Source organism: Meriones unguiculatus, chromosome 7 (assembly GCF_030254825.1).
Source record: "Meriones unguiculatus strain TT.TT164.6M chromosome 7, Bangor_MerUng_6.1, whole genome shotgun sequence".
In the NCBI taxonomy this organism is placed as follows: Eukaryota; Metazoa; Chordata; class Mammalia; order Rodentia; family Muridae; genus Meriones; species Meriones unguiculatus.
The window spans coordinates 7,326,962-7,354,946 of record NC_083355.1 but is presented as its reverse complement, the minus strand read 5'-3'; the positions used below and the strand labels follow the sequence as shown (position 1 = coordinate 7,354,946).

General features: G+C 52.1%; 1 protein-coding gene across 4 annotated transcripts; it reads left to right on the top strand.

Annotated features, from left to right (window-relative positions):
• Nucleotides 1-343: 343 nt before the first annotated feature.
• Nucleotides 344-19,546, top strand: Gprc5c (G protein-coupled receptor class C group 5 member C). 4 transcript variants are annotated; one of them, XM_021635071.2, is made up of 5 exons: nucleotides 344-618; nucleotides 10,567-11,649; nucleotides 13,898-13,992; nucleotides 15,701-15,850; nucleotides 17,442-19,546. In XM_021635071.2, exons 2-5 carry the CDS (start codon nucleotides 10,599-10,601, stop codon nucleotides 17,472-17,474), a joined length of 1,329 nt encoding a protein of 442 aa, XP_021490746.1. In that variant the 5' UTR covers nucleotides 344-618; nucleotides 10,567-10,598; the 3' UTR covers nucleotides 17,475-19,546. The 4 variants fall into 4 exon arrangements, with proteins under 4 accessions (XP_021490746.1, XP_021490738.1, XP_021490728.1 ...); XM_021635063.2 differs by lacking the exon at nucleotides 344-618 and adding an exon at nucleotides 697-995; XM_021635053.2 differs by lacking the exon at nucleotides 344-618 and adding an exon at nucleotides 1,046-1,298.
• The last annotated feature ends 8,439 nt before the right edge of the window (nucleotides 19,547-27,985 follow it).

The following is a 27,985-nucleotide window of genomic DNA, read 5'->3' as shown; positions in this document are numbered from 1 at the left end:
GAAGGGAGGGGAGCCCGCGCGCGATGTAAGAAACTCGGGCGTGGGGTAGTCAGGCGGACAAGGACGCTGGCCCACAGTCCGCAGGGGTTCGGAACTCAGGCCACACAGTTAGGGGCGTGCGCCGTGGCATCGCGACCTCGGAGACTCTGCTCTCCGCGAAGGATCACGCGCGAGAGGGGCGGGCGCTCAGCGTGTGCGTCCACGTGTGCAAACCCGCTAGGGGAAGCGACGCGAAAGGCGTGACAAAGACGGACTTTGTGTCTTAGCGTGCGCCTCGCTCCAGCCGGGAACGGCGAACTGTGCCAGGCATGTGTCTCGTGGGAAAGCCAGGACGAAAGTGACAAAGGCTGGGTGTCCGTCACGGGGAGACGCGCCAAGGTGGCTACCGTGGTCTCTGGGTGCGTGCGATCCCTGGGAGATGTGGCCAAGGGGTGTGCTGGCCTGCACCCCGAACCATTTTCAGGAGAGAAAAGCGAGTCCAGAAAGTGAGTACGCGCGAGTGCGCGCGCGCCCGCGCGCGGGGGCGTGGCGGTAAACAGCAACAACTCGCACGCCAGCTTGCTCAGAAACTCCAATCTCCCCTCCCGATCCGAAAGTGCGCAGCGGCCGAGCCTGGAGGTGAGTCGGAGGGGGAAGGGCCGGGCGCGCTTTGTTACTGGGGATGAGGATTGTAGTACCTGGAGCAACGCTAGCCTCCGGGGAGCGCCCGGAATGGAGGTGATGTCACGGTGATGCAGCCCGGCCCACCCTGGCCGAGAGAGGGGAGTTCTGCGCCTGGGGAGGAGGGCGGGAGAACCAACCACTGAGCGCGCCCAGCTCAGTCTGGGGTCCTGGGGAGGCAGGCTCCACACCTCGGCTCAGGCCTGGTCACCCCTGCCGGAACGGGCTCTGGCCCTGCGCCCTCCTCTGAGTCCCTCCTACGCCCGGCGGCGCTCTGCCTGGGGCTGAAGTTGGCTCTCAGCGCGGCGCCGGAGCGGGCTGGCTGCGCGTCCCAGGTAAGGGCTGCTGTCTCCGCGCTCCGCCCTCGCCATCGGGCGGCCGGAAGAGCTAGGTCCAGCTGGCTGGGAAAGGGCGAGGGCCGAGGCCCCGGGTGAGAACCCAAGGGGCGGGCGGCGATGCACCCACTCTACAAGTTCGCAGAAAGTTTCCAGACCCGAGCCAACTGGGGACTTCATGAGTCCGGAAAGCCGGGTTCTGCGGCCAGAGGTGGACGGCAAGGGAAGGATTCCAGGATCTGAGTGTCCGAGGGATGTTCCTCTACCCACTCGCGCAGTGGGAGGCCATGGTCGACTGTGACTGTAGGTCTTCTTTCCCTATTTCGCTGCGGTGCGTTGGGTGGGCAGGTTTCTGTGACCTCCGGGATTAGGAGGAACAGAGCTTGGCTCTGCTCTTTCGGTTCAGACTTCCAGAGGCGCGCGAGCATAGACCTAATAGGGCAGCGGGAATGGGGAGGCGAGGGCTCCGGAGCTCTTCGCGGGAACTTTGGAATTTCAGAGGCCTACGGCGCCTCTCCCTGCGGAGGCCTAGGTTCTGGATCCCACCCCTTTACTCGCCCCTGGGTTTTCCAGAGCGCTTTCCGCTTCCACCTCGCGCCCACACTTTTACACGTACAAAGTCCTGAATCACGTAAGGCTTTGCGATCTTGATCCTGAAGTACAGATACGAGAATATATATATAGAAGCGTGGCTTTGTGTTCCTGGAGAACCCCCTCCCCCCAACAGTGTCTGTTATGTGGCTGGGAGGGAGCGCTGGTGGGGGTGGGGCACATTCCAAAGCCGAGAGCAGACCCCTGATTGCTTAGATGGAAGACTCGGCACGCTCGGTATTTTGGTCCAGTTACCCACTCTTGGTTATGAAAGGGAGACGGGAGGACAGTGAACGGGCTGTTCATGCCTTAGCATTTCCCCAGGGTCCATTCTTACTGGATTCGTTGACTTGCCCACTGGTTAGAGGGCTGAGACAATGGGACGGACTTGTCCGGAGACTGAGAAAAAGGAGGAAGTGGTGGATGGAGGATAGAGGAAGGCTGGCTAAGTGTCCACCCAGCTTTCCAGGTCAGCTGCTGAGGGGACTCAGCTAGGGAGGAAGAAGGATGCTCTGTGGTGTCAGGCAGCCTTCTTTCCGAGACACCGTGGTGTGTGTGTGTTGATGTGGATGCTGATGGGGGAGATGGAGGGGACCTTCTTCTGAAAGGTGAGAAGGTGAAAACCTGCTGCCTCACCTGTAACCGCTTAAAACCAGCTCCGACTGGCAGAGTCTCAGCCCACCATCCCTGCCAAGGCTTCTCTGCTCCCCCTGAAGACAGAAGGAAAGAGGGTGGGGATTGGGGAACTTGATTGCACTGCCTCTGACCAGAGTTGGGGGCTGGGGAGCTGACCCTGAGGAAAGGCTGATTTCTGAGGTGATTAAAAATATTTGTATGGCCGATTCCAGGGAGGTGAAGCTAAAAGCCCTTTTGTCCAGAAAACAATCTGCAGGGGAGGCTTGGCTGTGGGCTGTTTAGGCTTCTATGGCAGGAGCCCCTGTCCCACTCCTGGCAGGGATGGGCACTATGTCCTTTACTGGAGTTATTGTGTTCAACCAGTAGAAGACATCGGAGGGTACCACGTCTCTCCACAACCCCTGAAGACTAGAACCTGGTAAGGGAGGTGGGTCACATGATTCGAAAGTTAGGCCTCAAGAGGTGTGTGTGGGGGGACAGCACACAGGAGGTGGTGGGGACAGGTCGAGCTATTTAAGAGTCTCTCTGCAAGGCTGGTTTCTCTACCTTTTAGCCACCATCTTACCAGGTAGCAGGTGGACAGAGACGCTATTCAGCAGATAAGAGCACGGGCTGCTCTCGAAGAGGACCTGGGTTCAGTTCCCAGTACCCACATGGTGGTTGATAACTGTTTCTAACCCCAGTTCCAGGGATTCCCTTTTCTGACCTCTGTGGGCACCAGGCACACATGTAGCACACGTACAGACATACAGGCAAAACATTCATACATGTGAAGAATCAAAACAAATCTGGCTGAATATGTGCTCCTGGACTGGAACACATGTAGACCAAGCTGGCCTCAAATTCAGATCTGCCTGTCTCTGCCTCTCTGGTGCTGGGATTAAAGGTGTGCATCTTGAGGAGAATGCCTGGTTTTCATCAGCTGTCTTGCTCACCCCAGTGGCCTCTGTCCTGCACAGGAGAGAGAGTCCAGCCCATCTGTCCCAGTTTCCCTTCTTGGCTGTTTCTGTCCACCCACCTGCTATTCTTTCTGTCTTCCGTGGAAGGAAAACAAAAAACAAAACAACAACAACAACAAAGAGGCATTTTAGCATGGGAATGGTACATTTAGGGCAGCCCAGTTTTCCATACTGGGGTTTTAGTGACAGAGGTGAGATTTGAAGGATCAGGTCAAGGCGGAAGCTGTTCATCCCGGAGCAAAGGTAAGAGGAAATGGGACAGGCTTGTCACTGGTCCTAACCCTGGCCCCGGTGTCTGTGGACCTGCTGAGCATCACGTTTCTCCTCCACCTTCTACCTCTTGTTCCCTGGGAAAGGAAGCCAGGACCTTTTCCTTGGACATGCCCACACTGACCTACATCCCCAGCCTTGGGATGACCCGGGTGTCATCAGATGTAAGCCTGCAGTGTGACCTGTGGCATCCTTTCATCCTGTATCTCCCTAGTCCCAAGGTGTGTGTGGGGGGGGGTTGTAGTTGGGGAGGTGGCAAGAATCTCTCAGATCTGGCCATTATGGTGCTTCCTTTAGCCTTACTCCTTAAACCGGATAAGCACTGGCTTCAGTAAACAAGGTTACCCTGTGCTTTTGTGCCCGACACATCTTTGAAAGCACGGCCCTGCTGATGCTGCCATCATGCTCAGCACTTGCAGAGGCTCCCCATTTCCTTGAACAAGTCCCTCAGCTCTTACCCATGCTTGTAACCAGCCCCAGACTCCTGTACACGCACACCGCTCACTTGAACTTCGCTTTCTTTCTCTTGCTCTGAATTTGGGGGCTGAACTTGGGATTCTGACATCTGTCATCTTTTTCCTCTTTCTTGCCCCTTCACTCCTCTAAACTCCTACATCACCCTGTTTAAGGCTTTCCCTGCTTTTAGTCTGTGTCTTGTGGCGATGTCTGGGACATAGTACAGTTTATTTTTATTAATTTACCACTATTAGTATTCTTTTTAAAAATATTAACTTTGTGTATATTAATGTTTTGTATGCCTGTACATCTGTGTACCATGTGTGTGCCTGTTGCCAGGGAGACCACAAAAGTGTTTCTGGGGTTACAGATGGTTGTGAGCTGCCATGTGGGTGCTGGGAATCAAACTTGTGTCCTCTGGAAGAGCAGCCGGAGTTCTTAATCACTGAGGCATCTCTCTAGGCCCCCACTGTTAGCATTCTTGGTACATTTTGCGAAATACTGAGTAAAATGCTTTGTGTGATGTGCTTTCAGATTGTACGTGTGTGTGAATCCACGTGGAGATAGAGTTGACATCTGGTGTCTTCCTCTGTTGCTCTCCACTTTATTTTGTTATTGCTACATTTATTTATTTGTTTACTTTTTAGTTTGTGTGTGTGTGTGTGTGTGTGTGTGTGTGTGTGCAGGCACACGTGAAGACAGTTTACAGGAATCAGATCCAGGATTAAACAGAGGTTGTCAGGCTAGGCTGCAAATGCTTTTACCACTGAGCTGCCCTGCCCACTCATCATCTTTTATTTATTTATTTGGCCTTGGCTGTCCTGGACTAGGCTGGTCTTGAGCTTGCAGAGATCCACCTGCCTCTGCCTCCCTGAGTGCTGGGATTAAAGACCTGTACCCACCACAGCCTGTGCCAGCGCCACGGTCTTACTTTTTAATCGATTATCTTTAACCAGGCACAATAGCCGTGTGAGCCTTTAATCCCAGCACTTGGGAAGCAGAGGAAGGCAGATCTCTGTGGGTTAGAGTCTATTCTGGTCTACAAAGTGAGTTTCAGGACATGCAGAGCTATATAGTGAGATCCTGTCTCAAAAATACATATGTACATACATACACACATATGTATGTAAAAATACATATATATTTATAAGATAATTCTTTGACATTTTCATGTATGTAAACTCTGCGTCTTGATCAGTTGGACTCTTTTTCCCCAAGAACCCCCAACTCCTGCCTTCTGTTCCCTGCAGGCAGCTCTAACACATTCCACTCCCCACCTGGTGTTCTTTTTTTGTTAATGATCTACTAAGCCTGTTGGAATATTGACTGGACTTGATGACTTGATCTTGTGCAGGTGATAATAGCTACGGTGCGTTCCTGGGGGCAGTGGCCACCTCACGACCATCGAGGTGTTACATCATCGAGCTGCAGCAGCAGCTGCCCTCCTCCCATCCTCTGGCCCTTCACCTTCTTTCCATCATGCTCTTCAATGCTCTTGGGTCCGGGAGCATTCTTATTTTTTGAGACAGGGTCTCTCTCTCACTAAACCTGGAGCTCGCCATTTCGGCTGGACTGCCTGGACAGCAAACCCCAGCAATCCTCCTGTCTCCACCTCCCTAGAGCTGGGCTTACAGGGGCAAGCTCTTAAGCCGTGTTCTTTTCATGGGAGGTGGAGATCGAAACTCAGGTCTTCGTGCTTAACACAGCAAGGGCTTACTGGCTGACCTTCCCTCCCCCCTTTTTCTGAGGTGTTGGGGGATCACACTGAACGCCCCATGCATGCTAGATAAGTACCCGGCCACGGAGTCACATCCCTAATTCCCAATGAGATGCTTTAGACAAGGTCTTCTCCCCTCGTCCCCTCTCGTCTTGCTCTCCCACTCTCTGTCTTCCTGGAGCACCTCTCATAAATCCCGTCCCATATTCCCTCGCGTACTAATCTGTGTCATGTTTTGCATTACCTTCCTATCTTAGCCCGCAACTGTATTTGACTGTCTCTGTATTTTCCAGAACTCTAAAAAGCAATTGGGCCTTGTCTCCCTAGTGAGTACTGGCAGACAGAATAGTCACCTGTTCTGTATCCCTGCTCCTCTCCCACGGTTGGGGATTGAACCTAGGGCCCTCACATAGGCTAGGCAAACACTAAGCTGTGTCCCTGGTCCTGATTGCTTGCTAGGACCTGACCCAGCGAGGCGGGGTGAGAAACCCTCCAAGGGGCCAGTGCTTCTTGGTTCTCCTCAGGGTTCCCTTCTAAATTTTTAGCTGCACCCAAATCCTAGCTATGGTCTGTTTGCAATTGGAATTGGACATTTAGGAGCCCATTGTTACTCGTGAATTTTCATTTCAGTGCCTTGGGTGTGACTCCTTACCCGTTAACTCCTGGTCATTCTCTTCCGTACTTGTAAATACCAGTGACACTATATTTATTTATTGAGACAGGGTTTTTCTGTTTAGCCTTGGCTGTCCTGGACTCTCTTTGTAGACCAGGCTGGCCTTGAACTCAGATCTGCCTGCCTCTGCCTCCTTGAGTGCTGGGATGAGTTGTGTGCTAGCACACAAGAAGCCCACTTAAGGAGGGCTTTGTTTTGGCTAATGGCAGCAGGAGCGTGATGCGGTACTTGGCTCTCTCTCCTCCGAAACACCAGCTTCGGGAATGGTGCCCCCTGTATCTTGGGTGAGTGTTTTTCACTTCAGTTAATCTAATCTAGATAAGTTCTCACAGCCGTGCCCAGGCTTATCTCCCAGGTTATTCTAGATCCTGCCAAGTCAGCTGTCAGTATTAACTATCACAATGTGTGTCATTTCCTTTGATTTAGTGACTTCACTTTCTATCAAATGGGACTTGGCATTTTGTGTACATATTAGAAATCAGCCAGGAATGGTGGCTCATGCCTATGTCCCCAGTACTTAGAAGGTTGAGGCAGGCAGATTGCCACAACTTTGAGGCCAGTTAGGGATAAGTAGCAAGGCTCCGCCTCAAATTCAATAATAAATAAATAGTTGGGTGCTGGTAGAGAAAGCATTTGGTAACAGTGTCATGCCTCTACTGGCCACTAGCGGACGCTGTCATCCAAGGAAAGCTTGGTTGCTGGATTCAGGGAATGTCTTTCTGGTTAGGCAGGAGAAGTACTCCTTTTATTTATTTATTTATTTATTCCTCTTTTTCTCTTCATGTATCCTTGGCTGGCCTGGGACTAACTATGCAGATGAGGCTGAACTCATAGAGACCCGCTTACCTCCTCCTCTCAAGCGCTGGCCCTAAAGTTGTGCGCCACCATGCCTGCCCAGCTACAACTAGCTTCTTGAACAGTGTAAGATGACATACACACAGACAATCTAACTAACATCTCAGGGAGTTTGGGGCTTTATGATAGTTTCTTTTAGAGCCTTTAACCATTCTGCGCTAGATCTCTGTCTTTCTGTGACAAAAGCAGCTTAGAGAAGAAAGAGTGTATTGGGGGCTTACAGTTTCAGAGAATTGGAGTCCTTGATCGTGGTGCAGGCAGTCATGGTGCTGGAGCAGGAGCTGAGAGCTGAGGACATAGAGAGCTGACTGAGGATGGCCTGGGCTTTAGAAAACCTCAGTCCCTCCCTCAGTGACACACTTCCTTCAGCCAGGCCACCCTTCCTAATCCTTCCCAGTTCCACCAATGGGAATCAAGCATTTGAATTTAGACGCCTAAGAAAGCCATTCTCATTCGAACCACTCAGTTTCCAAGTAGATTTGTAGCTTTGGGTGGAAAACTCACAAAGTATGCCTCCCTTTGGGGAGTGCGGGGAGCGTTGCTAAAGATGGAACCCGAGAACCACGCATGAAGGAAGTGTTACACCATCGAGCTGCAGCCTAGCCCCCCGGATTGGATCTTGAGTTTCTCTTCCCCAGTGACACCCTTCACTTCACACAGAGAAACTGTTCTGGCTTTCTCCCTTGGCACAAATCTGCAACATTTAGTATGGCTATAAGCAAGTGGGGTGATCTGTTACTTTTCTGATGTTAATAAAAAGGCCGTTTTCCCCTTCTTCACTACAATGTCCTGAAGTCTTCCATCTGGGGGACTAATTGTCTTTGCCTAGTTTTTGATGTGTGTGTTCAGGTATATTTGTTTTTGTTTTGCTTTTTTTGTTGTTGTTTTTGTCAGTTAATTGTATTTGGCTTGGCTTTTTTGAGACAGGGTTTCTCTGTGTACTGTTGGCCTGGGGTTCACTGTGTAGACCAGACTGGCCTCACAGAGAACTGCTTGCCTCTGCCTCTGAGCTTAGAGGTGTGCACCACCATGCCTGGCTCTTGCTTATTATTATTATTATTTTTTGGAGATTTGCTTTTATTTTGTGTGTGAGTATTTTGCCTGCATCTGTGTCTGTGTACCGTCTGCATTCCTGATGCTGGTAGAGGGCAGAAGAAAGATGTCAGGTTCCCTGGAGCTGGAGCTGCAGATGGAAGTTAGCACCGCACGTGTGCTGGGAACCCAACCTGGGTCCTCTAGAAGTGCTGTTAACCTCTGTGACGCCTCTCCAGCCTGAATCCGTTTGTGTTATCCCTGTCTTTAGTATTGAGCTAGACAGTAAACTCTAGAGTCTGGAGAGGAAAGTTGGCACGAAAAGTGAAAAACACAAAAGCCAGTCTGGTATCCTATGCCTGTGAGTCTGAGTTCTGGCTAGCCCGGCCTACACCGCAACACCCCGTCTCATGAATAAACAAACAAATGAATAAGGAAGGAAGAAAAGGCCGCATAAATAAACTAAGGAAAGCAAGCATCCTCCTCCCATAGTCTCTGCTTCATTTCCTGTCTCCAGGTTCCCGCCTTAGCTTCTCTTGCTGATAGAGCATGTAAGCCAAATAAACGCTTTCCTCCTCAAGTTGCTTCTGTTCATGATGTTTATCAAAGCAACAAAAAGCAAACTAGAACAGCTGAGAAGCTAATTTTCAACTATTTTTTTCCCCTAGCTGTAGGTTATTCCTGCTATAAGTGTTTGTTAAGAACTCTGAATGGAGGAATGCATGCCTAAGTGACTGTATTAGTCAGGGTTCTCTAGAGAACTGAACTTATAGAGTGAACATACACACACACACACACACACACACACGTGTGAGTACACACATCATAAGGCTTACAGGCTGTGGTCCAGCGGCTGTGGTCTAACTAGTCCAACAATTGCTATCTATTAACGGAACCCAGTATTTGTTCAGTCCTGGATGTCTCAGCTGGTCTTCATTACACGTCAGAATCCTGAGGGTTTTGTGCAGAATTCCTTCGCTGTAAGGTCGGTGAAGGAAAGGACTTGCCAGTTAGAGTGAGGGCGAGCAGGGCAAGAGAAAGAGCCTTCGTCTTCTTCCATGCCCTTTATACAGGCTGCCGGTAGAAAGCGTGGCCCAGGTTAAAGGTGGCTCTTCCCACTTCAAAGATTCAAATTACAAGTGGGTCTTCCCACTTCAAATGATTTAATTAAGAAAATAAAAATCCCTCACGGGTGTGCCCCGCCGTTTGGGTTTTTAGTTAATTCCAGATGTAGTCAAGTTAACAACCAAGAGTAACCATCACAGTGGCTGCTGGCATTCCAGGACTTTGTGGAAGGGCGCCGTAACTGACGGGAGTCCTGGAAGTCCAGGGCCGATAGAGCTGTGCTGAGCAGTGCTGTACTTGGCTTCTCTCTGCAAGATCTCGTATTTAGACCCAGGTTTTGGTGGGCAAAGGAGGGCACTGAAAGTTCATTGGTGGATTTTAAAGCTTATTTTTATTGTATCTGTATGAGCGTTTTGCCTACCTGTATGTTCCATGTGTGTACAGTGCTGGAGGAGACTGGAGTCCCGTGGGTAAGCCTTCACATGGGTGCTGGGAATCGAACCCGGGTCCTCCGAAAGAGCAGCCAGAGCTCTTAACCGCTGATCCAGCTCTCCAACAGTTAAGAAGTTTCTCCTTTTCTGTGGCTAGGAACAGAGTTGACAGCGGGAAGTGGTGACACACACCTTTAATCCCGGCACTATGGAGGCAGAGACAGATGTATCTCTGAGTTTCAGGCCAGCCTGGTCCACAGAGTTCCAGAACAGCCAGGGCTGTTGTTACACAGATAAACCTTGTCAAAAAAAAAAAAAGAAAAAAAAAAAAAAAAAAGAAAAAGAAAAAGAAAAAGAAAGAAAAGAAAAGAAAAAGAGTAGGAATGACAGGCGGCCTTCATCTCTCTCGGTGGTTAAGAACATTTGTTACTGTACGAGAGGACCTAGGTTCAATTCTCAGCAACCACATGGTGGCTCACAACCATCTGGAGCTCCAGTTCCATGGATCCAACACCATCCTTTGGCCTCCACAGGCATCAGGAGCACAGATATACTTGAAAACAAAACACCCATACACATAAAAACATAATTTTTAATGTTAAAAATATATAAAATAAGGATTTGGAAGCCTAGAGAACCATGTCTCCTCAACAACCCTTTTTTTCGAGACAGGATTTCTCTGTGTATTGTCTTGGTTGTCCTGGAGTCACTCTGTAGACCAGGCTGGCCTCGAACTCACAGAGAACCCCTTGCCGCTGCCTCCCGAATGCTGGAATTAAAGGTGTGCGCCACCACTGCCTGGCTTCCCTCATCAACTCTTGTTGAGGATCGCTCTCTGATATTTGACCTTGGAGGACTGATTTTTGTCTGTTCTTCCTGTCTCTAGGGACCCAGCTGAAGCCTGGCCTGGGAGCCAGGATGGCCGCCCACAAAACCTTGCTGATATACCTAGGACTGCCTCTCTTCTTCCCAGGGGCCGTGGCCCAGCACCATGCCCCGCCTGGCTGCAGCCCAGACCTGGATCCCCTGTACTACAACCTTTGTGACCGCTCAGGGGCTTGGGGCATCGTCTTGGAGGCAGTGGCCGGGGCAGGCGTCGTCACCACATTTATGCTCACCATCATCCTCGTGGCCAGCATCCCGTTTGTGGAGGACACTAAGAAGCGGAGCCCCCTGGGGACCCAGGTGTTCTTCCTGCTGGGCACCCTGGGCCTCTTCTGCCTCGTGTTCGCCTGCGTGGTCAAGCCTGACTTCTCCACCTGTACCTCTCGACGCTTCCTCTTCGGTGTCTTGTTTGCCATCTGCTTCTCCTGCCTGGTAGCCCACGTCTTTGCCCTCAATTCTCTAGCCCGGAAGAACCGTGGGCCCCGAGGCTGGGTGCTCTTCACCGTGGCCCTGCTACTCACCCTGGTGGAGGTCATTATCAACACTGAGTGGCTGATCATCACCCTGGTACGGGGAGGTGGCCAGGTCGGCCCTCTGGGCAATGGCAGTGGTACCGACTGGACCATGACCTCGCCCTGTGCCATCGCCAACATGGACTTTGTCATGGCGCTCATCTATGTAATGCTGCTGCTGTTGGGAGCCTTCCTAGGAGCCTGGCCCACCCTGTGTGGCCGCTTTAAGCGCTGGCGGAAGCACGGAGTCTTTGTGCTGCTCACCACAGCCATCTCCATTGCCATCTGGGTGGTATGGATTGTCATGTACACCTATGGCAATGAGCAGTACCATAGCCCCACCTGGGATGACCCCACACTGGCCATTGCCCTCGCTGCCAATGCTTGGATTTTTGTCCTCTTCTACGTCATCCCTGAGGTCTCCCAGGTGACCAAACCCAGCCCAGAACAGAGCTACCAGAGCGACATGTACCCTACCCGAGGTGTGGGCTACGAGACCATCCTGAAAGAGCAGACAAGCCAAAGCATGTTTGTGGAGAACAAGGCATTTTCTATGGATGAGCCAGCCTCAGGTGTGGCAAGGACTTTGTATTTGTCTTTGTGGGGGTGTGTATGTGTGCATTGGGGTGTGCCTGTGTGTGAGACCAGACAGCATCTCATGTAGCTTAGGCTGATTTCGAACTCACTATGTAGCTGAGGCTGGCTCTTGATCAGCTGATCCTTCCTTCTCCCAGTTGCTGGGATTATAGCATGTGTCACCATTTCCAGCTTTTTGTTTTGTTTAGCTTTTTGTTTTTCTAAACAGGGTTTCTGTTTTGGCCATCCTGGAACTTGCTCTGTAGACCAGGCTGGCCTTGAACTCACAGAAATCCTACTGCCTCTGCCTCCCTAGTGCTGGGATTAAAGGCATGCCCCACCAACGTCCAGTTTCCCAGCTTTTTTTGTCGGACATTTCTTTCCTACCCTGTGGGTTCTGGAAACCAGACTCAGGTGGTCAGGTCTGGTGGCAAGTGCTTTTACCTGCCTGGGCCATCCTTTGCCTCATGCCTTTTACTGTACGGTAGGGAGCCATTCCCTTGAAAAGAATGTAAGTTTCTGCTTTAAAGCCTCTGCTTTCATGGATGGAGCCTGCAGCTAGCTCAGTGGTAGTAGACCCAAGCCCCTGGTTCTGTTTCCAGCACCACAAAGAGCACTCATGATGGCCCATATTGGCCTCAGTGGTGCCTTTTTCTCTCCCCCGCCCCCTTGGTTTTTCAAGACAGGGTTTCTCTGTATAACAGCACCTTGGCTGTCCTGTGCTCACTTTGTAGACTAGGCTAGCCTAGAACTCACAAAGATCCACCTACCTCTGCGTCCAGAGTGCTGGGATTAAAGGTATGCACCACCACGCCGGGCACATTCTTTAACTGTAAGGAATGCTAGCGTTTATCGGAAATCTGGGCTCTGTGCTAAGACACAGGGTCTTGTGGCTCATAAGCTGCAGCCCCCTCCAGCATGACCGGAGCTCTGCACAACCCCAGCTGTATGTGTTGATTAAGATGGGTGGGGGCTTTAGACTCCTGGTTATCACACGGCTCTGGGGTCCCTGACAGAAATTCAGTGGGAGGCAATGAACATTGTAGAATCAGAAATCCTACGGTCTTCTGTGCACATCTTGTGGGCCTCATACTGCTTTGTGGAAAGCGGTGACACATACATAATTTGTGATCTCCCTCCATCGAGATGACTGCTTTCCCCACACTGGGGTTGCTTCTGCCGAGTAGAGGCATTAAGGGTCATTAAGGAAGCCAGAAAGAGGGACTAGGCACGCACTGACTGGGAGGAGCAGTGAACCCTGCCTCCCTCACTCCCAACCCTACCCCCATCCCGACCTCATCCCCACCCTCACCCTCACCCTCACCCCCACCCCACCCCACCCCCACGGCCTCTCCTAGCTCCATATCAGGCCAGAGAGTTCCTAGTCCTTCTCTCTCTTTTCATGGAGAAATTTCTAGACTGTAAGATTTTTATTTATTTCATTTTTTTTTTCCAAAAAGGGAAAATCAATAACATGAGCCCAGCAGTTAGGAGTTCTGTGTAGGCTTTGGTCCCAAAGCTCTGCAGGAGTCAGCAGAATTCTATATGCCTGGGCCCCTCAGGAAGGCCTGTTCCTGGGCCACAGGGCTAGCTAGCAGCACTCCTCAGATACCACAGTGCAGTGGTACCCAGCAGTGTGGCTCAAACAGGAAGCCCACCAGACAGTGCAGAGAGTTACATACCTCTCTGGGTACTTGCCAGGGGGGCCCAGGATGGGCAGAGCTCCAAGTCCCCTGGCTGGGCTCTTTGAGGCTGCAAAGTGGCACTAGCAGCCACCGTGCCCTGTGACGACAAGAACATATAAAAAGCTGTGGGGTCTCAGCTGTACTTGCCCTTGTGCCTGGCAGTGGGTCCATAGTAGTAGAAGCGGGAACTGGAGGCTGGCCATCTTGGAAGGCAGCCGAAGGCCCATGTGTCCCTCTTGGTCTCTGGCCCTGAGGGTAGATAGGGATGTGAAGGCTGCTGACAGCATGTTTTTCTGAGCTATGGGGAGAGGAGGGGTGTCCCATAATGCTGGGAGCCAAGCAGGGCTTTTCTGTACACCTAATCAAAAGAGCCCCAGGTGTGGGAGGGCCAGCAGGTCCACGGTCTCACTAGCAGGTCACCCAGACTCCTGGGCTGGGTGTTATACCAGGGCCTCAAGGCCCCTCTTTCCAATTCCTGGGAGAGTTACTTGGTCTATGGGAGTGAAGCAGGAGACGAGAGTCCAGAAATCTTCAAAACTGAGCATGTTTTTCCCCACAGCAAAGAGACCGGTGTCACCTTACAGTGGCTACAATGGACAGCTGCTGACCAGCGTGTACCAGCCCACCGAGATGGCCCTGATGCACAAAGGCCCGGTGAGTGGGTCCCTCAGGTCCCTGTGACCTGGCCGATAGCCACAGAGCCAAGTCTCATCCGCTGGTAGACAGGCATTGGGGTATGACCAGCTTCTGGGGGCATCAACCCTGGGACCTCCCTGCACCACCAGCATCCCCCACAACCCCAGGCCCAGGCATGGTGGCACATATCTGTAATTCTAGCACTTGGGAAGTGGAAGCAGGAGGCCCAGGGGTTTAAGGACAGTCATTTGCTATAGCTTGTACCACCAGCCTGGGCTACATGAGACCCTATTTGCATGCCTGGCCATCAAGAGTTGACCTTTATACCTCTCCTGGGCTCTGGGAGCCAATATTCCATTACCCAGAGGGGCGGTGGGAACAGGAAGGAGGTGGAATGGATTCCCACTCCATATATGTTTCTCCTCTCTGCCGGCAGCGGTTGCCAGAGAGGTCAGCGACCTGCCTTGGCAGGATTCTGGGAACAGGAAGCCAGGAGGTCAGCGGGGGTGCAGTTCCCATCCCTTCCCCACCTCCCCGGCTGGGAGCAGGGGGTGGCTGGCGCGTCTGAGACTTCCAGCCCCAGCTCTCTGCCAAGCGTGAAGCTGTACGCAGGAGCAGCAGCGCTGGGCCGTTTCCCTTCTCAGTACCAGCAGAGGCTACCTCTCCGCCCCCAGCCTCTCTCCCGGTTTGGAGGGTGAGCTGTACTGGGCTGCTGTTTCTGCTCAGTTCTCACACTCCAGAGTGAGCAGCAATTGAGAACTTGCCGAAAATGCAGATTGGGTCTGAGGTGGGACAGAGTACTGTGACTTCCGTGTTGGTGGGGGTGGGGGCTGCTGACATCATCTGTTAGTTTGGCTTCCACCTAGAAGGGAGTAACTCCCCAAGGCATATCTACAGGGACCTTCAGGGCTTTCCCATCCCAGTAGTTAAACATTTGACAGCCTGTCTCAGGGTGGGCCCCAGCTAGGGGTGGAGCTCAGCTGGGGGGTGGGGCTTGACAAACAGTTCTGTTAATTTTGGTGCATTCCCGTGTTGAAGCTCCCAGATAGATGTGTCCTAGACAACCGGGAGGGGTTGGATGTTCCAGGAAGTGGGACCCCCCCAACTCCCCCAACACACACAGGTGGGAAGGCCACCCAGATCTGAAAAGACAGCTGCTAGCTTGGGATCCTGGGAGCCCCGAAGCTTTGGTGGTAACATCTGTCTTCTACTGTGATAAGAGAGGTGGGACCATCCCAGGGGGTCACGTTCCTTCCTGGTAGAACATTTGGGGCCGGATTCCTAGGTCAGAGTTAATATGAACCAGGACCTACCAGAAGGGTAACCAGGTATTGCAGTGACATTTTGGAGACTCAAGTAAGACATTGGAGGAAGGGATCCTGTGAATGGTAGCAGTCAGGCAGTACTAGCTTGGTGCAGCAGTCTCTCCATGGGACCCAAGGTTTCCTCAAGGACCTAGGAGCAGGCACTCAGGGACAGGGTCTCCTGGGAAGCCCCAAGGTGGCCAGGGACTTTCATCCATGCTCGAAAGGCCGGTCCTCTCTTTCCAGAGGTGGGGTCATGCTTCCCAGTGTGGTGGCAAGGCCTTGGTGGAGCCGGGGTGGAGCTGTCAAGAAGTGGGAACTGGCAGGCACAGCCCTGCAGGAAGCTGGGTGTTTGCACCTTTGCCCTGGCGGAACCTGGCTCCTGATCCCCTGACTGTGAGACCGCCTGTTCTTCCTTTCAGTCTGAAGGCGCTTATGATGTCATCCTCCCACGGGCCACCGCCAACAGCCAGGTGATGGGCAGTGCCAACTCAACCCTGCGAGCCGAAGACATGTACATGGTCCAGAGCCACCAGGTGGCCACACCACCGAAAGACGGCAAGATCTCTCAGGTCTTTAGAAACCCCTACGTGTGGGACTGAGGCAGCAGCCCTGGTCAGAAGGAAGTGGGTGGATTTAGAGGGGGCGCTCAGGATCTGGCTTGGGTGAGGGACTACTAGGGACCCGTGCTCTGTGCCCCCCCACTGGCTCAGGGTAGCTTATGCCTCAGGTTCAGGTCCCCTGATGTGAACATCCCCTGATGTTCGGGTGGGTATCCTGGGGGGCCCTCCCACTCAGTATTTGTGGAGTCCAGGTGCCTGCCCTGTTTCATGCCGGGGTCCCTCTGGTGATGTACTCCATCCAAATAGTGTTCTGCTTGGGGTGGTGGCTGGTCTCGTGGCTACACTTTCTGGTGACACCTTCAGCCTCCAGCGAGCTCAGAAGGAATGCCTTGAGCTGAATCCTGCCCCTCTGTGAGGAGCAAGGGTGCCTAATAAACATTTCTGCTTTGTTAACTCTTGCTCTGGGCTTGTGGTTTCTGACTGAGTTCTCACCTCCTGTAATTCCTTCCTTTCTCTGTGGGGATCAGTGGGCCCCTCTTTCCTCCTCACATTCAGTTCTTGGGGCTCGTGCTTCTTGGGTCTCAGGTAGTAAGGGGCTGGTACCTCCTCTGGGGCAGGGCTCTCTGGCGTATCTGCCATTGGTTGGCATCAGAATGCTCATCTGGGTTCTTCTTGTCTGGGATGCAGCTCTGCATCTGGGAGTGTCTGACCTGGCTCTCACCTTCCATGCCTATATTCAGAGACAGAAGATGGAAGGCAGACCCACTAGTGGGAAGTTCTCGGGGGTCAGCTCACCTTGGCCTCTCCCACAGGAAGTTAGTATACTTTAGAGGGCGAGGCGGACCTCCATCCTGCTCCAGGCTCTGAGATCATGCTTCATAAGAGTGAGTGGGATGGCTTAGCGTGGGCCTGAGCCGTTCATAAAGACAAGGCTGTCAGGCCAGGTCCTGGTTGGTTCAAGGGTCACAGCAATCATGTGCTTACAATTGAGGAATCAGTAAAAGTGTTTCTCCAACAGCTCAGGCTCATCTCCATGGCCGGTGGACATGTTAGGGGGTGGGAAAGGATGACATCGGGACAAGATCAGTCTTTCCTTCCATTTCCAGAGCCAAAATCTCAGAAAGCTATCACTTGAGGATTATATGGGACCTTAGTTGTATGGCCTCGGAGCCTCTAGGTGCCTAGAACGAGACTGGACAGACTGATACCCCAGCTTTTGTCCTTGACCCTTCCTGGAATACGATAGACCAGTGGCCTGGGCTCTGAGCTGCCTCTGTTCCTTATGGATAGCACAATGTTCTGACCCTTGGATGCCAGATCCAGGTTCTTCAAGGGGACTTAAGAGCCAGGCTTGGGAGTGTTTATCCGAAACTAGCCACAAGTTATTTTCTGACACCAGTTGTAAGGGGGAAAAGGGGGAAAAAAAAGGTTATTGGAACAAAACTCTAGACTTCCCCCAAACTTCTGTATTTAGATTGTATCACTCCCTGAGGACTTAGACTTTTTTCTCTCTTTTTTCTTTTTTTAGCACAATCCAGGACGTGGGCTTTGAGCAGCAGTGTCCCTCCCTTTTGACTCTTGTTCTTTTTGGTTACTTTAGGATCAGTCCCCGAAAAATAAAACGAGATGGTAGATGCCCTCTTCCCTGGACCACACCTCATCCGGATACCCTCATTGCTCTGCATCCAGCTGAGCAGGGCCCAGCAGCTTTCCCACCTTTGTCCTTGGAGCTGGGAGGGACCAAAGGCCACCAATCTGAAGCAGTGGACTGAGTGGGGACCTTGAGATAGGCATGTGACTGGTGCTCAGAGAGCTACCTACCCCCTTGCCCATCCCAGCCTCCTGGTGCCCAAGTGACTGCAGCTACAGGGAGCTAACTATTGACTACCATCTCCTGCCTTAACTCGTGCCCCAAGTCACAGAATCTGTGTCCCCATGAGGTTCTCCAGGTGGTTCTTGTCCGGCTGCGAACATTGGCTGTGTGACACTACTGCCTCGACACTGGACCTTCTTGGCCATCAATGTGCCACACAAATGCACGTCAGATGAATCTTTGTGAGTCTGTGGAGACAAGCCACCCAGGAGTTGTCCCTTGCCCTACTCAGGGCCTTCTGCCACCTGCTAGACTGTGGAAAGTCACCAGCTAAGGGCAGAGCCCGGGTTGGGAAGGCTGCTCCTCATGACCTGAGGGCCCCAGGTCCCGGCGCCTTGCACCTAGACCGAGTCTACCGCACCTTTGGCGGGTTATGTCCCATCACCAGGGCAGGACCACTCGACCTGTTCTGTCCTCCCCGCTGCCCGGCACCACTCGGGATGGGAGTCCCAACACTCGTCCCAGCTGGGATGCTTTCGTTGTCCAGTACTGCCGCACAGAGAACCCACACAAGAGTTGAAGAGCTAGCGGGCCACTTTGGTGCTTAGGGCTCTGCACCATTTATGTACCTCAGTTCGCACCCCCACCCCTGGCCACATCCCCACAGCCTGCTCCTGGCTTCGTACTGGCTCCCAGGATAGCTCCTGGGTCAGCTGCACATGTGATATCTCTGAATTACCCGGATCTCACAGGTTCTGGAGGTCCCTGGACGTGTGTGGTTGGAGTCTGGGACCACACTTAGGAGACACTGGAGTCAGGGCTGTGTTCTCAGGGTGATTTACCCCTTTCCGGTGTCAGACTGGTGGGGTATGGGGTCCAGGACTGCAGATTGCTTGTGGAAAGATGTCTAAGTTTCTACCTCAGCTTGGGCAGCAGATGTCCTCAGGACCCCTGGACCTGCCCTGCTACTTTCATCACTAGTGGAGCCTCTAGTGTCCTTGGCCTTAGGACATGTACCTGAGGGAGCCTGATGGCCACCCCACTATGGGGCCATAGAGGAGCCGAGGGGCAGAGGAGGCTCATCCTAGCCACCTGTCTGGCTGCAGGACACAGACAGGTCAGAGAGGGCCATTTTCAGGCCTGCGAGCTGCTGGCAACAACGACCGAGATGGCCAAAGTCCAGACCCTGGAACTGAGATCTCCACACCATTGTCCTTTGTGCTACCCTGGGATACCAGACAGAGCTTCCTCCTCCGTGGCCCCCCTAAGTGTGCCCTGGAGCCTGGCTCTTAGCCCAGCACTACTCAGTGCAAGTGTAGAGGTAAAGATGAGCAGCTTTCCAGGAAGGCACCCCGGCTTAGTGCTTAGCCCTCATGCTGTCCCCAGCAGCCTATGCCTTTTAGCATTGAGTGAAAGGTCCCCCCAGAGTAGGACTGTACCTCCAAATGTGGCTCCTCCTGCCTTGACCTCTCTGTTGAGTGAGCACCAGGTGCCTCAGTGTGCACCCGTGTGACGGGTGTGGCTGTGTTCATAGCCCAAGTTCTGCCGGCAGCTGAGGCTGAGGAATGACGGGCCCCTGGAAGATGCCGGCCTGCCTGGACGAAGAAGTTCCCACCGGTTACCCTGTGCCTTCCAGTTCCGGTTCCAGTGGAGAAGCACATTTTTTAAGGAGGGTTGGGGACCTCCTAGTTTACAGTTCTGTGTCACAGACAAGCCTTGAGTGAGAGAGGAGTAGGCCCCGTCCTGGCTCAAGTTCACCATTCGCAGGCAAATAACCTTGGTAGGTGTCACAGCAAACACTGTTACATCTTGTAGCGGATGTAAAGGGGAGGTTCAACTTTGTAACTACTCAGAATTAAATGGCTGCCCTTTCTGTGTCAGGGGTCACTGGCTCTGTGTTTCTGTGTGTTTCTAAGGGATTGTGGGATGTCTGTCAGCTGGCCTGCCTGCCTGGTCTCCTCATTCTCCAAGTCTATCTATACCAGCAACAGCTGTTTGATTCCAACAACTTCTCTTTGGTTAGAGACTTTAAGGGAGCAAACCAGGCCTCCAAAAGACAGTGCATTCTCAGCTGGGTGTTGCGAGCTTTTAATCAAGTACTTTGGAAGACAGAGGCAGGCAGAGCTTTGTGAGTTCCAGGCCAGCCAGGGCTACCTAGTGAGAAGGAAAAAACAAACATCGAATTCTTAACCAGCCAAGCACAAAGACAAATGGTTCCCACACAAGCTGTAGGAGGGATGGGGTGGGAAAGGGGACACCTCAGATAACAATCCAGCTATGTCTGGCCTGGTTGGGGAGGCAGGGGCACAGCCTGTTTCATCTTCATAAAATGCTTTGTTCACAGAAAGGCTCACTGGGCCAGGGATGATCACAGCTGCCCCAGGCCAAGGGGCCCTGTCATGGCCACACCCAGCTTGCTCTTGCGGCTCATTGTACTTGTTCATCAGCCCTTTAGCTCCTCACTGAAGAAAGCAAGAAATGGAAAGGTTAGGTGGCGCGCCTGGCTGTCACCGCACCAACACCAACCAACATTCTCACCAAGACCACCACTTTCTCTAGTCCGCAGAGGGCACACCAGGGTTGTGCTCAGGGGGCTGCTAGGCAGACTTCCTGTCGTCTGCTGTCTCAGTGCTGGGTCCTCCAGGAAGCTGCAGCCCTGCTTACACAGCGGCAGCGTGAATTATTTAGCATCTGCACCAGCCGGAGTGCTCTGACCTCATCCTCCTTGGGCCCTGTGAGGCTCTGACCTCATCCTCATTGAGGAAAGGTATCTGTTAATGGGCAGAAGTGGGGGTGGTAGGTCCCGTTGGAGTGTCAGTAATTGAGGGGGGGAGGGTACCAGTCGTCTCAAAGAGGTGGGACCCGAGACTCAATTACCCTTGTAGCAGGAAGTGGCTCTGCAGAGTGGAGATTTCTATACGATATATAGAAACCGAAGGGTGCTTATGAACTGTGGCCTTGTACAGTCCGGTTCACTTTCCTCCACTCTCCTCTCATCTGAAAGATAGGAGTGACAACCTTTGGATACACAAGAGAGCACTCACAGGAAAATCAGTCAAGCAAACACTCAGCATGTCCTCCCTAGACTAGCGGGCCTTTAGACTTGATCCTTGACCATTTGCTGTCTTCGGACATCTCCATCTCGGCTTGTCCCAGGCACTGGGTCCACGGCGGGGTGTGTGTGTGTACAATACCTGGGTTGGGGGTATATGTTGGTTTATCTAGGCTGTTCCCTGATATGTAAGGGGAAAGGCCTTGGGTAGTCTATTTGGACAGGAAATCCAAGTAGCCAGGCTTGAAGACTGGGACCAGACAGCCATCCCCCAAGTACCTATTGGTGCATCAAGAGGAACAGCTGTGGTCCCTCTCTTTTACCAGAAGAGACCCAAGCTCTGAAGAAGTTCTGGAGGCTCTAGCTACCATTCCAGAGTTGTAGTAACTCCCTGGGTCCCAGGGCAACCTCATGGCATGGCTTGACTCTGTCCTGCTCTGAGCTGGGAAGAGACAGCAGCCTCTGCCCAAGCTCTTCAGTAGAACCAGCCAGATGAAAGGCCACTATGGGGCCATAGAGGAGCTGAGGGCAGAGGAGGCTCATCCTAGCCACCAGTCTGGCTGCAGGATGCAGCTGTTCCCTGATGGGTCCATGAAGGGGCAGAAGTGTGCATCAGGACGCTGGAGAGGGTCAGAGTCTGGAAAGGTTTTATAGTCCCAATTGGGAGGTTCAGCCAGGATCCTTCTGGATCCCTTAGGAGATCCTCTGCCTCCTTTTACACCACAAATGCCCCCGGTCTCTCTTAGGCTCCTGGGATGGGGTGGGGTGGGGGAGATGGGCCTGAACATCTGGAGCCCCACTGTCACTCTCCTTGTGAAGCCCACCTTCCCAGCCAACCAAGGTTGCCCCTACTCTCACCTAAGCCCCACCCCAAACCCTGCAATGGATCCCCTGGGGCGCCAGCCAGTGCTGTCTCTGTACCTGCCCATCCCTGGGCAAGGGTGGGGATTAGGGGTGGGGTGTTGAAAGGAGTGTGGACTGCCCCCATCCTTTTCCATCCTTAGAGCCTGGGATTGAGATTGTTTGGATGTCTCTCTCCCATCCGCTCCACCAGCCCAAGATCATGTACGTCTCAGCCTAGCTCAAGGAAGCAGGTCCCAGTCTGCAAAGAGGCCGATGCTGGACCAGCCAGCCTAGGGAGGGAGACTCTCCACTGTCTTGGCTGGGCTTCAGGGGACAGTCTCCTCAGCCTGCCACTGCTGACATTTGGGAAGAAAGAATATTCTTTTGTTGGAGGCTGTGTGTGGTAGGATGCTGAGTGGGACCCTCTATCCACTAGATGCCAGCAAGTTCAAGGTTGTGATGACCAAAAAATGTTTGATGATGTGGCAAATGCTGGTTAGGGTTGTCTAACCCCTGGGCTGAGGTCTGGTTCCCTAGGGGCTACAGGGGGTCCCTGAGCCACCCACACAGGGACCGTGGGAGTCCATATAGCCCCAGGTTCTGTTTTATTTCTGAGGTTCTTCCCTGCTTTGGGGAACCCTGACCTTTAACTACAACACAGGCAACGAGTGACTGCCAGCTGCCAGCTTCCTGCCTGTTGAGCCGAGTTGTCTTGGAACAGGAATGCCAGCCGCACAGGTCTGTTTGCTGTACACTGGATCAAGGTATCTGGGCCACCAGAAAGACCCACAGTCAGGGCCCAAGGTCAGGGAGAGTCTGGGCAACAGGTGCTGAGCTGCAGGTCACAGCAGGGGACAGGCCATGCTTGGCTGAACACAGCCTCTGTCTTGTGACCCTCAGAGGGATAAATGGAACACTACACAAGACACGTGCACGCAAACACACACACATACACACACACACACACACACACACACACACCACAAAACAACAAAAACTCAACAGCTGAGTGACAGGAAGCCTTTACAAAGGCTTATCTTTGTGGGGTAGAAAAGAGCCAGACAACCTAAGGCTGTGCCCTGTCCACTCCAGATACGTCCCATGTAGAGACATCCTGAAATTTTTATTTTCATTATTTATTTATTTATTTATTTATTTGAGGTGGCTCATGCATCCCAGCCTGGCCTGGGACTCACTATGTAGCTAAGGACACAAAGATGACCTTGAATTTCTGATCTTCTTGCTTCCACCTCCTGAGTGCTGCTGGGATTCGAAGTGAGTACCACAATTCCTGGTGCATGATGGAACTCAGGGCTTTGTACGAGTTAGGCAAGCATTCTGCGGCTGAGCTTTGTTCCCCAGCCCCATCTCAAGAGCTCCCTGCTCATGGACCACTAGAATTCCTCAAGGGGAGAAGGATCAAGTAGGGCTGGAGTCTAGCACCTCTGAGTCACTCACGTGTCTGCCACTCGTCTGTGTCTGATGGACAGAAAGCCATCGTCAGTGTCTCGCCAGATCCTTGAGATCTGGGCTCTGACTTTAGCAGCTATTTTCACCTTTTAAGGGAATCTTTTTCCCCTTCTGTCTTTGTTTACATGTTTCCTACGAAACCATGCACTCCCGGAAAGGAGAAGTTGTTTCATTTTTATCTCCATGATCCTATCTTTGGGCCCAGAGCCTAGCACAACAAGGGGCAGCCATGAAATATTTGTTAAACAAATAAATAAGGCCTTGGTGTCCAGCGCCACCTGGTGGAGACAGCGAGTTTGGTGACATCTCAGATTCAGGTTTGTCCAGTGGACCGGCAGGGATGTGTTCAGATCTCTGTTTGACTCTATCCAAATGAGGGATCAGATGGGAAATAAAAGGAGGGTAAGGACGAGGCATCCATGATCCTCTGCACATTGCCTCTGTAAACGTGGGGGAGGGGGAAGGAAGTTATGTACTAAAGGCCATGGAGGAGGTTAGGGAGATGGCTCAGTTGGTAAATTGCTGACCAAGCAAGTGTGAGGGTCCAGGCTTCATCCCCAGAATCCACATAAAAAGCTGGGCAAGCTGGGCAGGGTGATGGTTGGCCAACGCCTTCAACCCCAGCTTTCAGGAGGAGGCAGAGGCAAGGGGATCTATCTCTGTGACACCCGAGGCCAGCCTGCTCTACAAAGGGAGTTCTAGGACAGCCACGGTCACACAAAGAAACTTGTCTGAAACAAACAAACCCCCCCAAACCCAGCAGGGCATGCGGTACCTGTAATCCCAGTTCTGGGAGGCAGAGACTCCCCAGAATGCCACCCTCATCTAAGTGATGAGCCTCAGTTTCTAGAAACCCTGCCACCCCAACTCAGAACAAACAAACACACAAAAAAACCAAAGGTGGGCAGCCGTGAGGAACTAGGCTTGACCTCCGGCCCCCACGTGGGCACGCACACATATGCACATGTGCCTGCATACATGCTTATGAACATACAAACCTGTACATACCACATACACAAAATAGATAAATAAAGGCGACGAGACAGCAATAACCAGGAGCCCTTCTGGGTGATGGATACTGTAGACTGATAACATTATTCCAATCTGTAGGAGGAAAAGCTGAGGCTCAGGGAGACACAGTGAGACCCTGTCTTGACAAACAGAAAACCCAAAACCCTAGGCTATGCCATTCGTCCCTCGAAGCATTCGTTCATTCTTTTTTAAAATTTATTTATTTATTTTTGGTTCATTCATTTTAGAACTAGCTTCTTTGGCCCTGTCAGCAGTTCCCAGATGTAGCTTGGACATCGGGTCTCACCTGTGAAGCCTTCCCTGTAGGGACCCCTTTCTTCTCTGGAGAGAGTGATCTGTTAGTGAGAGGGATCCCTGCCTTAGATCCAACAGCTGACTTCCCTATATCCCCACCTGAGACCTCCTTTGCTCTCCACAGTCTCCTCCAGCCCTCTCCCTTATCAAGCAGACTCTGCACAGCCATTAGGTCCAAATCTCCAGGGCAGTCAGTAGGTTACTGGGCGGGAACTGGCCCAAGTATAGGTGACTTTTCTGTTTCCTTCCTTCCTTCCTTCCTTCCTCTTTCTTTCTTTCTTTCTTTCTTTCTTTCTTTCTTTCTTTTTTCTTTCTTTCCTTCCTTCCTTCCTTCCTTCCTTCCTTCCTTCCTTCCTTCCTTCCTTCCTTCCTTCCTTCCTTCCTTCCTTCCAGTAGTGGAACAAACATTTGTTCAGAAAAAGGGAGAAAATAACTTCAGAGAGTGAGAAGGGATTCAAAGGAGAAATACACTTTTGTTATTTCTGAGATAATGTCTTAGTAGCCCAGGCTGGCTTCAAACTTGCTATGTAGCAGAGGATAGCCTTGAACTCTTGATCTTCCTACCTCCAACTCCCAAATGATAACATTATAGCTGTGCACCATATACCTGGAAAAACGTTCGATGCTTGGGTTTCTGTTGTTGTTGTTTTGTTTTGCCTTGCTTTTGTAGCCCATGTTGCCCCAGACTTTATCCTATGTAGCCTCAGATGGCCTTGGACTCACTATTCTCCTGACTCAGCCTTCCTTCTGAGTGCTGCTGGAATTACAGTCCTGGACCAGTATGCCTGGTTGGGTACAGATATTTTTTAAAAGCTACTGAAAGGATTTGAAAGAGCATCTGGATTTGAGCTTCTGCCAATGTAAATAAGTGTGGTCAGTGGGACTGGGAAGAGGAACTCAGCTTCACTTCACAGAGCCTGCCCAGCTGGACCACTTCTCCATCCTGAAAGCAGGAAACCTTACCAACAGTTAAAGTCACCTCCTTGGGCCCCTTACCAAACACATTTTTTAAAAGACTTATTTATGTATATGAGCGCTCTATTTGAATATATGCCTGCATGACAGAGAAGAGAACATCAGACAGAAGAGGCCATCAGATCCCACTATAGATGGTTGTGAACTGCCATGTGGTTGCCGGGAATTGAATTCAGGACCTCTGGAGGAGCAGCCAGTGCTTATAACTGCCAAACCATCTCTCCAGTCTGCTAAACACATTCATATTTTTTTTCTCTTTCTCTCTTTCTTTCTTTCTTTCTTTCTTTCTTTCTTTCTTTCCTTCTTCATTTTCTTCCTTCTTCCTTTCTTTCCTTCCTTCCTTCAATTTATTTTTATTTCATGTGTATTGGTGCTTTGCCTGCATGTATGTCTGTGTGATGGTGTCAGGTCCCCTAGAAGTGGAGTTACAGATAGTTGTGACTTGCCATATAGGTGCTGGGAATTGAACCCAGATCCTTTGGAAGAACAGCCAGTGCTCTTAACTGCTGAGCCATAACACCAGTCCCCCAAACATTCTTAAGGAATGTTCCTGTAAGCTGGGAGCCTTGGGGTGTAAGGTATGGGACCCACAACCCAGTTTACAGTGAGAAATCAAATCAAGCCCTGCAAGGAGTGGAGGGCAGGGTAGTGTGATCCAATTCTTCGCATTTGCCACCTCAGGCCCCCACGGAGATGAGCAAGTGTTTCCTCTGGGCTGCACTGCGGCCCAGCCCCTCCTGTCTTCCGGAGCAGTCCAGCAGGCAAGACTATGCTCTGATCACCCAGAGGGCTCACGCCGGCAGCAGGTGGGTCTCGGAGATTCTCGTCCTGCTGGGGACTTGAGTAGCCTTGATTTCACTAGCTGCTAGGCAGGGGCCTGAGAAACCCCAAGAGCCTCAATGTCCCAGCTCCCTCCTGGCTTGCCTGTAAGGCTCCTCTCACCCCTCCTTGCTTAACTGCCCCTCCAAAGGCCTCAAGTGCTCTTCCCAGTGTTTAAGGCCTCCTGGTGTCCCGAAGAAGGTGGGGGTGGAGGACACTATGGCATCATTGCTGTACCCTTGACTATCCCTGCAATTCCTATACGGAAGTTTCTGCTTGCTCAGGGGTGACCAGCAGATGGCGACAAGGACTACTTGTGCCTGGCTCTTGGGGATCTCACCTAGGATTTAAGGAAGCCCCTTCCCTTCCCTTCCCTTTACTTCCTTCCTCCCTGCCCTCTCTTTGAGACAGGGTCACACTATGTAGCTCTTGATATGTAGACCAGGCTGTCCTCGAACTCACAGAGATTCACCTGCTTCTTCCAGTGCTGGGATTAAAGGCATGCACACCACACATGGCAAAGCCTTTTTTCTTTTTTCTTTCTTTCTTTCTTTCTTTTTTTTTTTTTTTGAGACAGGGTTTTTCTGTGTAGTTTTGGTTGTCCTGGAATCACTTTGTAGACCAGGCTGGTCTCAAACTCATGGAGATCCACCTGCCTCTGCATCCAAGTGCTGGGATTAAAGGAGTATGCCACCAGTTCCTGGCAGAAGCCTCTTCTCTATTGAGCTGTGGACTGTACAGACTTCACAGCTGGTGCCCACGGCCTAAATCGTAGTCACTGGTCTTGGTTTCTGTGGTAAGTACATGGGAACAGATAGATGTCTGGAGGCACTGCTCGCTCTACCACCTGTCTGTTTGTTTCTGGGTTTGGACATCTGGTCTACCCCAGCTTCATTTTGTTCAGGCCTAGTTCCTGTTCATTCTCCTCCTCTTTGCTGAGTCTTTAGGGTCTCCCCTGGGATGGTGTTGCAACATGCTATCTACTGTGTATAATAGCAGCCATCTTCAGAGCAGCTGTGGCTACTTGTAAGCGACTCTCAAGAGGAGGCTGTTAGCCAGCTGTGCTGCAGGATGTCTTTAGCCCAAGCACTTGAGAAACAGAGGCAGCTGGATCTCTGTCAGGCCAGGGCCAACTTCATCTACATGGTGAATTCCAGGCAAGCCAGGGCTACATAGTGAGACAGTCTTTAAAATAAATAAATAAATAAATAAATAAATAAGATAAGAAACATTGCGCTGTTAACTGCTGATGTGGTGTGTGTGTGTGTGTGTGTGTGTGTGTGTGTGTAGAGTCATTGGCCTTCATTTCCAGCCATTTGGATTTAACTCTTCTCTAATTACATATGGCCTGGTGGTCTCTGGAGGAACTAGAGTATGTAGACACTGGAAAGCTAACTGAAGCAGGCAGGGGCTGGGGTTGGGCTGGGGGTGGGCTGGGGGTGGGCTGGGGGTGGGGTGGGCTGGGGGTGGGCTGGGGGTGGGCTGGGGGTGGGGTGGGGTGGGCTGGGGTGGGGTGGGCTGGGGGTGGGCTGGGGGTGGGGTGGGGTGGGGTGGGGTGGGCTGGGGTGGGCTGGGGGTGGGGTGGGGTGGGCTGGGGTGGGCTGGGGGTGGGCTGGGGTGGGGTGGGGTGGGCTGGGGTGGGCTGGGGGTGGGCTGGGGTGGGGTGGGGTGGGGTGGGGTGGGCTGGGGTGGGCTGGGGTGGGCTGGGGTGGGCTGGGGTGGGCTGGGGGTGAGGGGGTGTGGGGATTCCATTGACACAGCTATGGGAATGTTATCTATGCTGGAATGATACTTTGCAATGATGTGGCTCACTGGGTGGGGGTGGGGGGTTGTCACACGTGCCTCT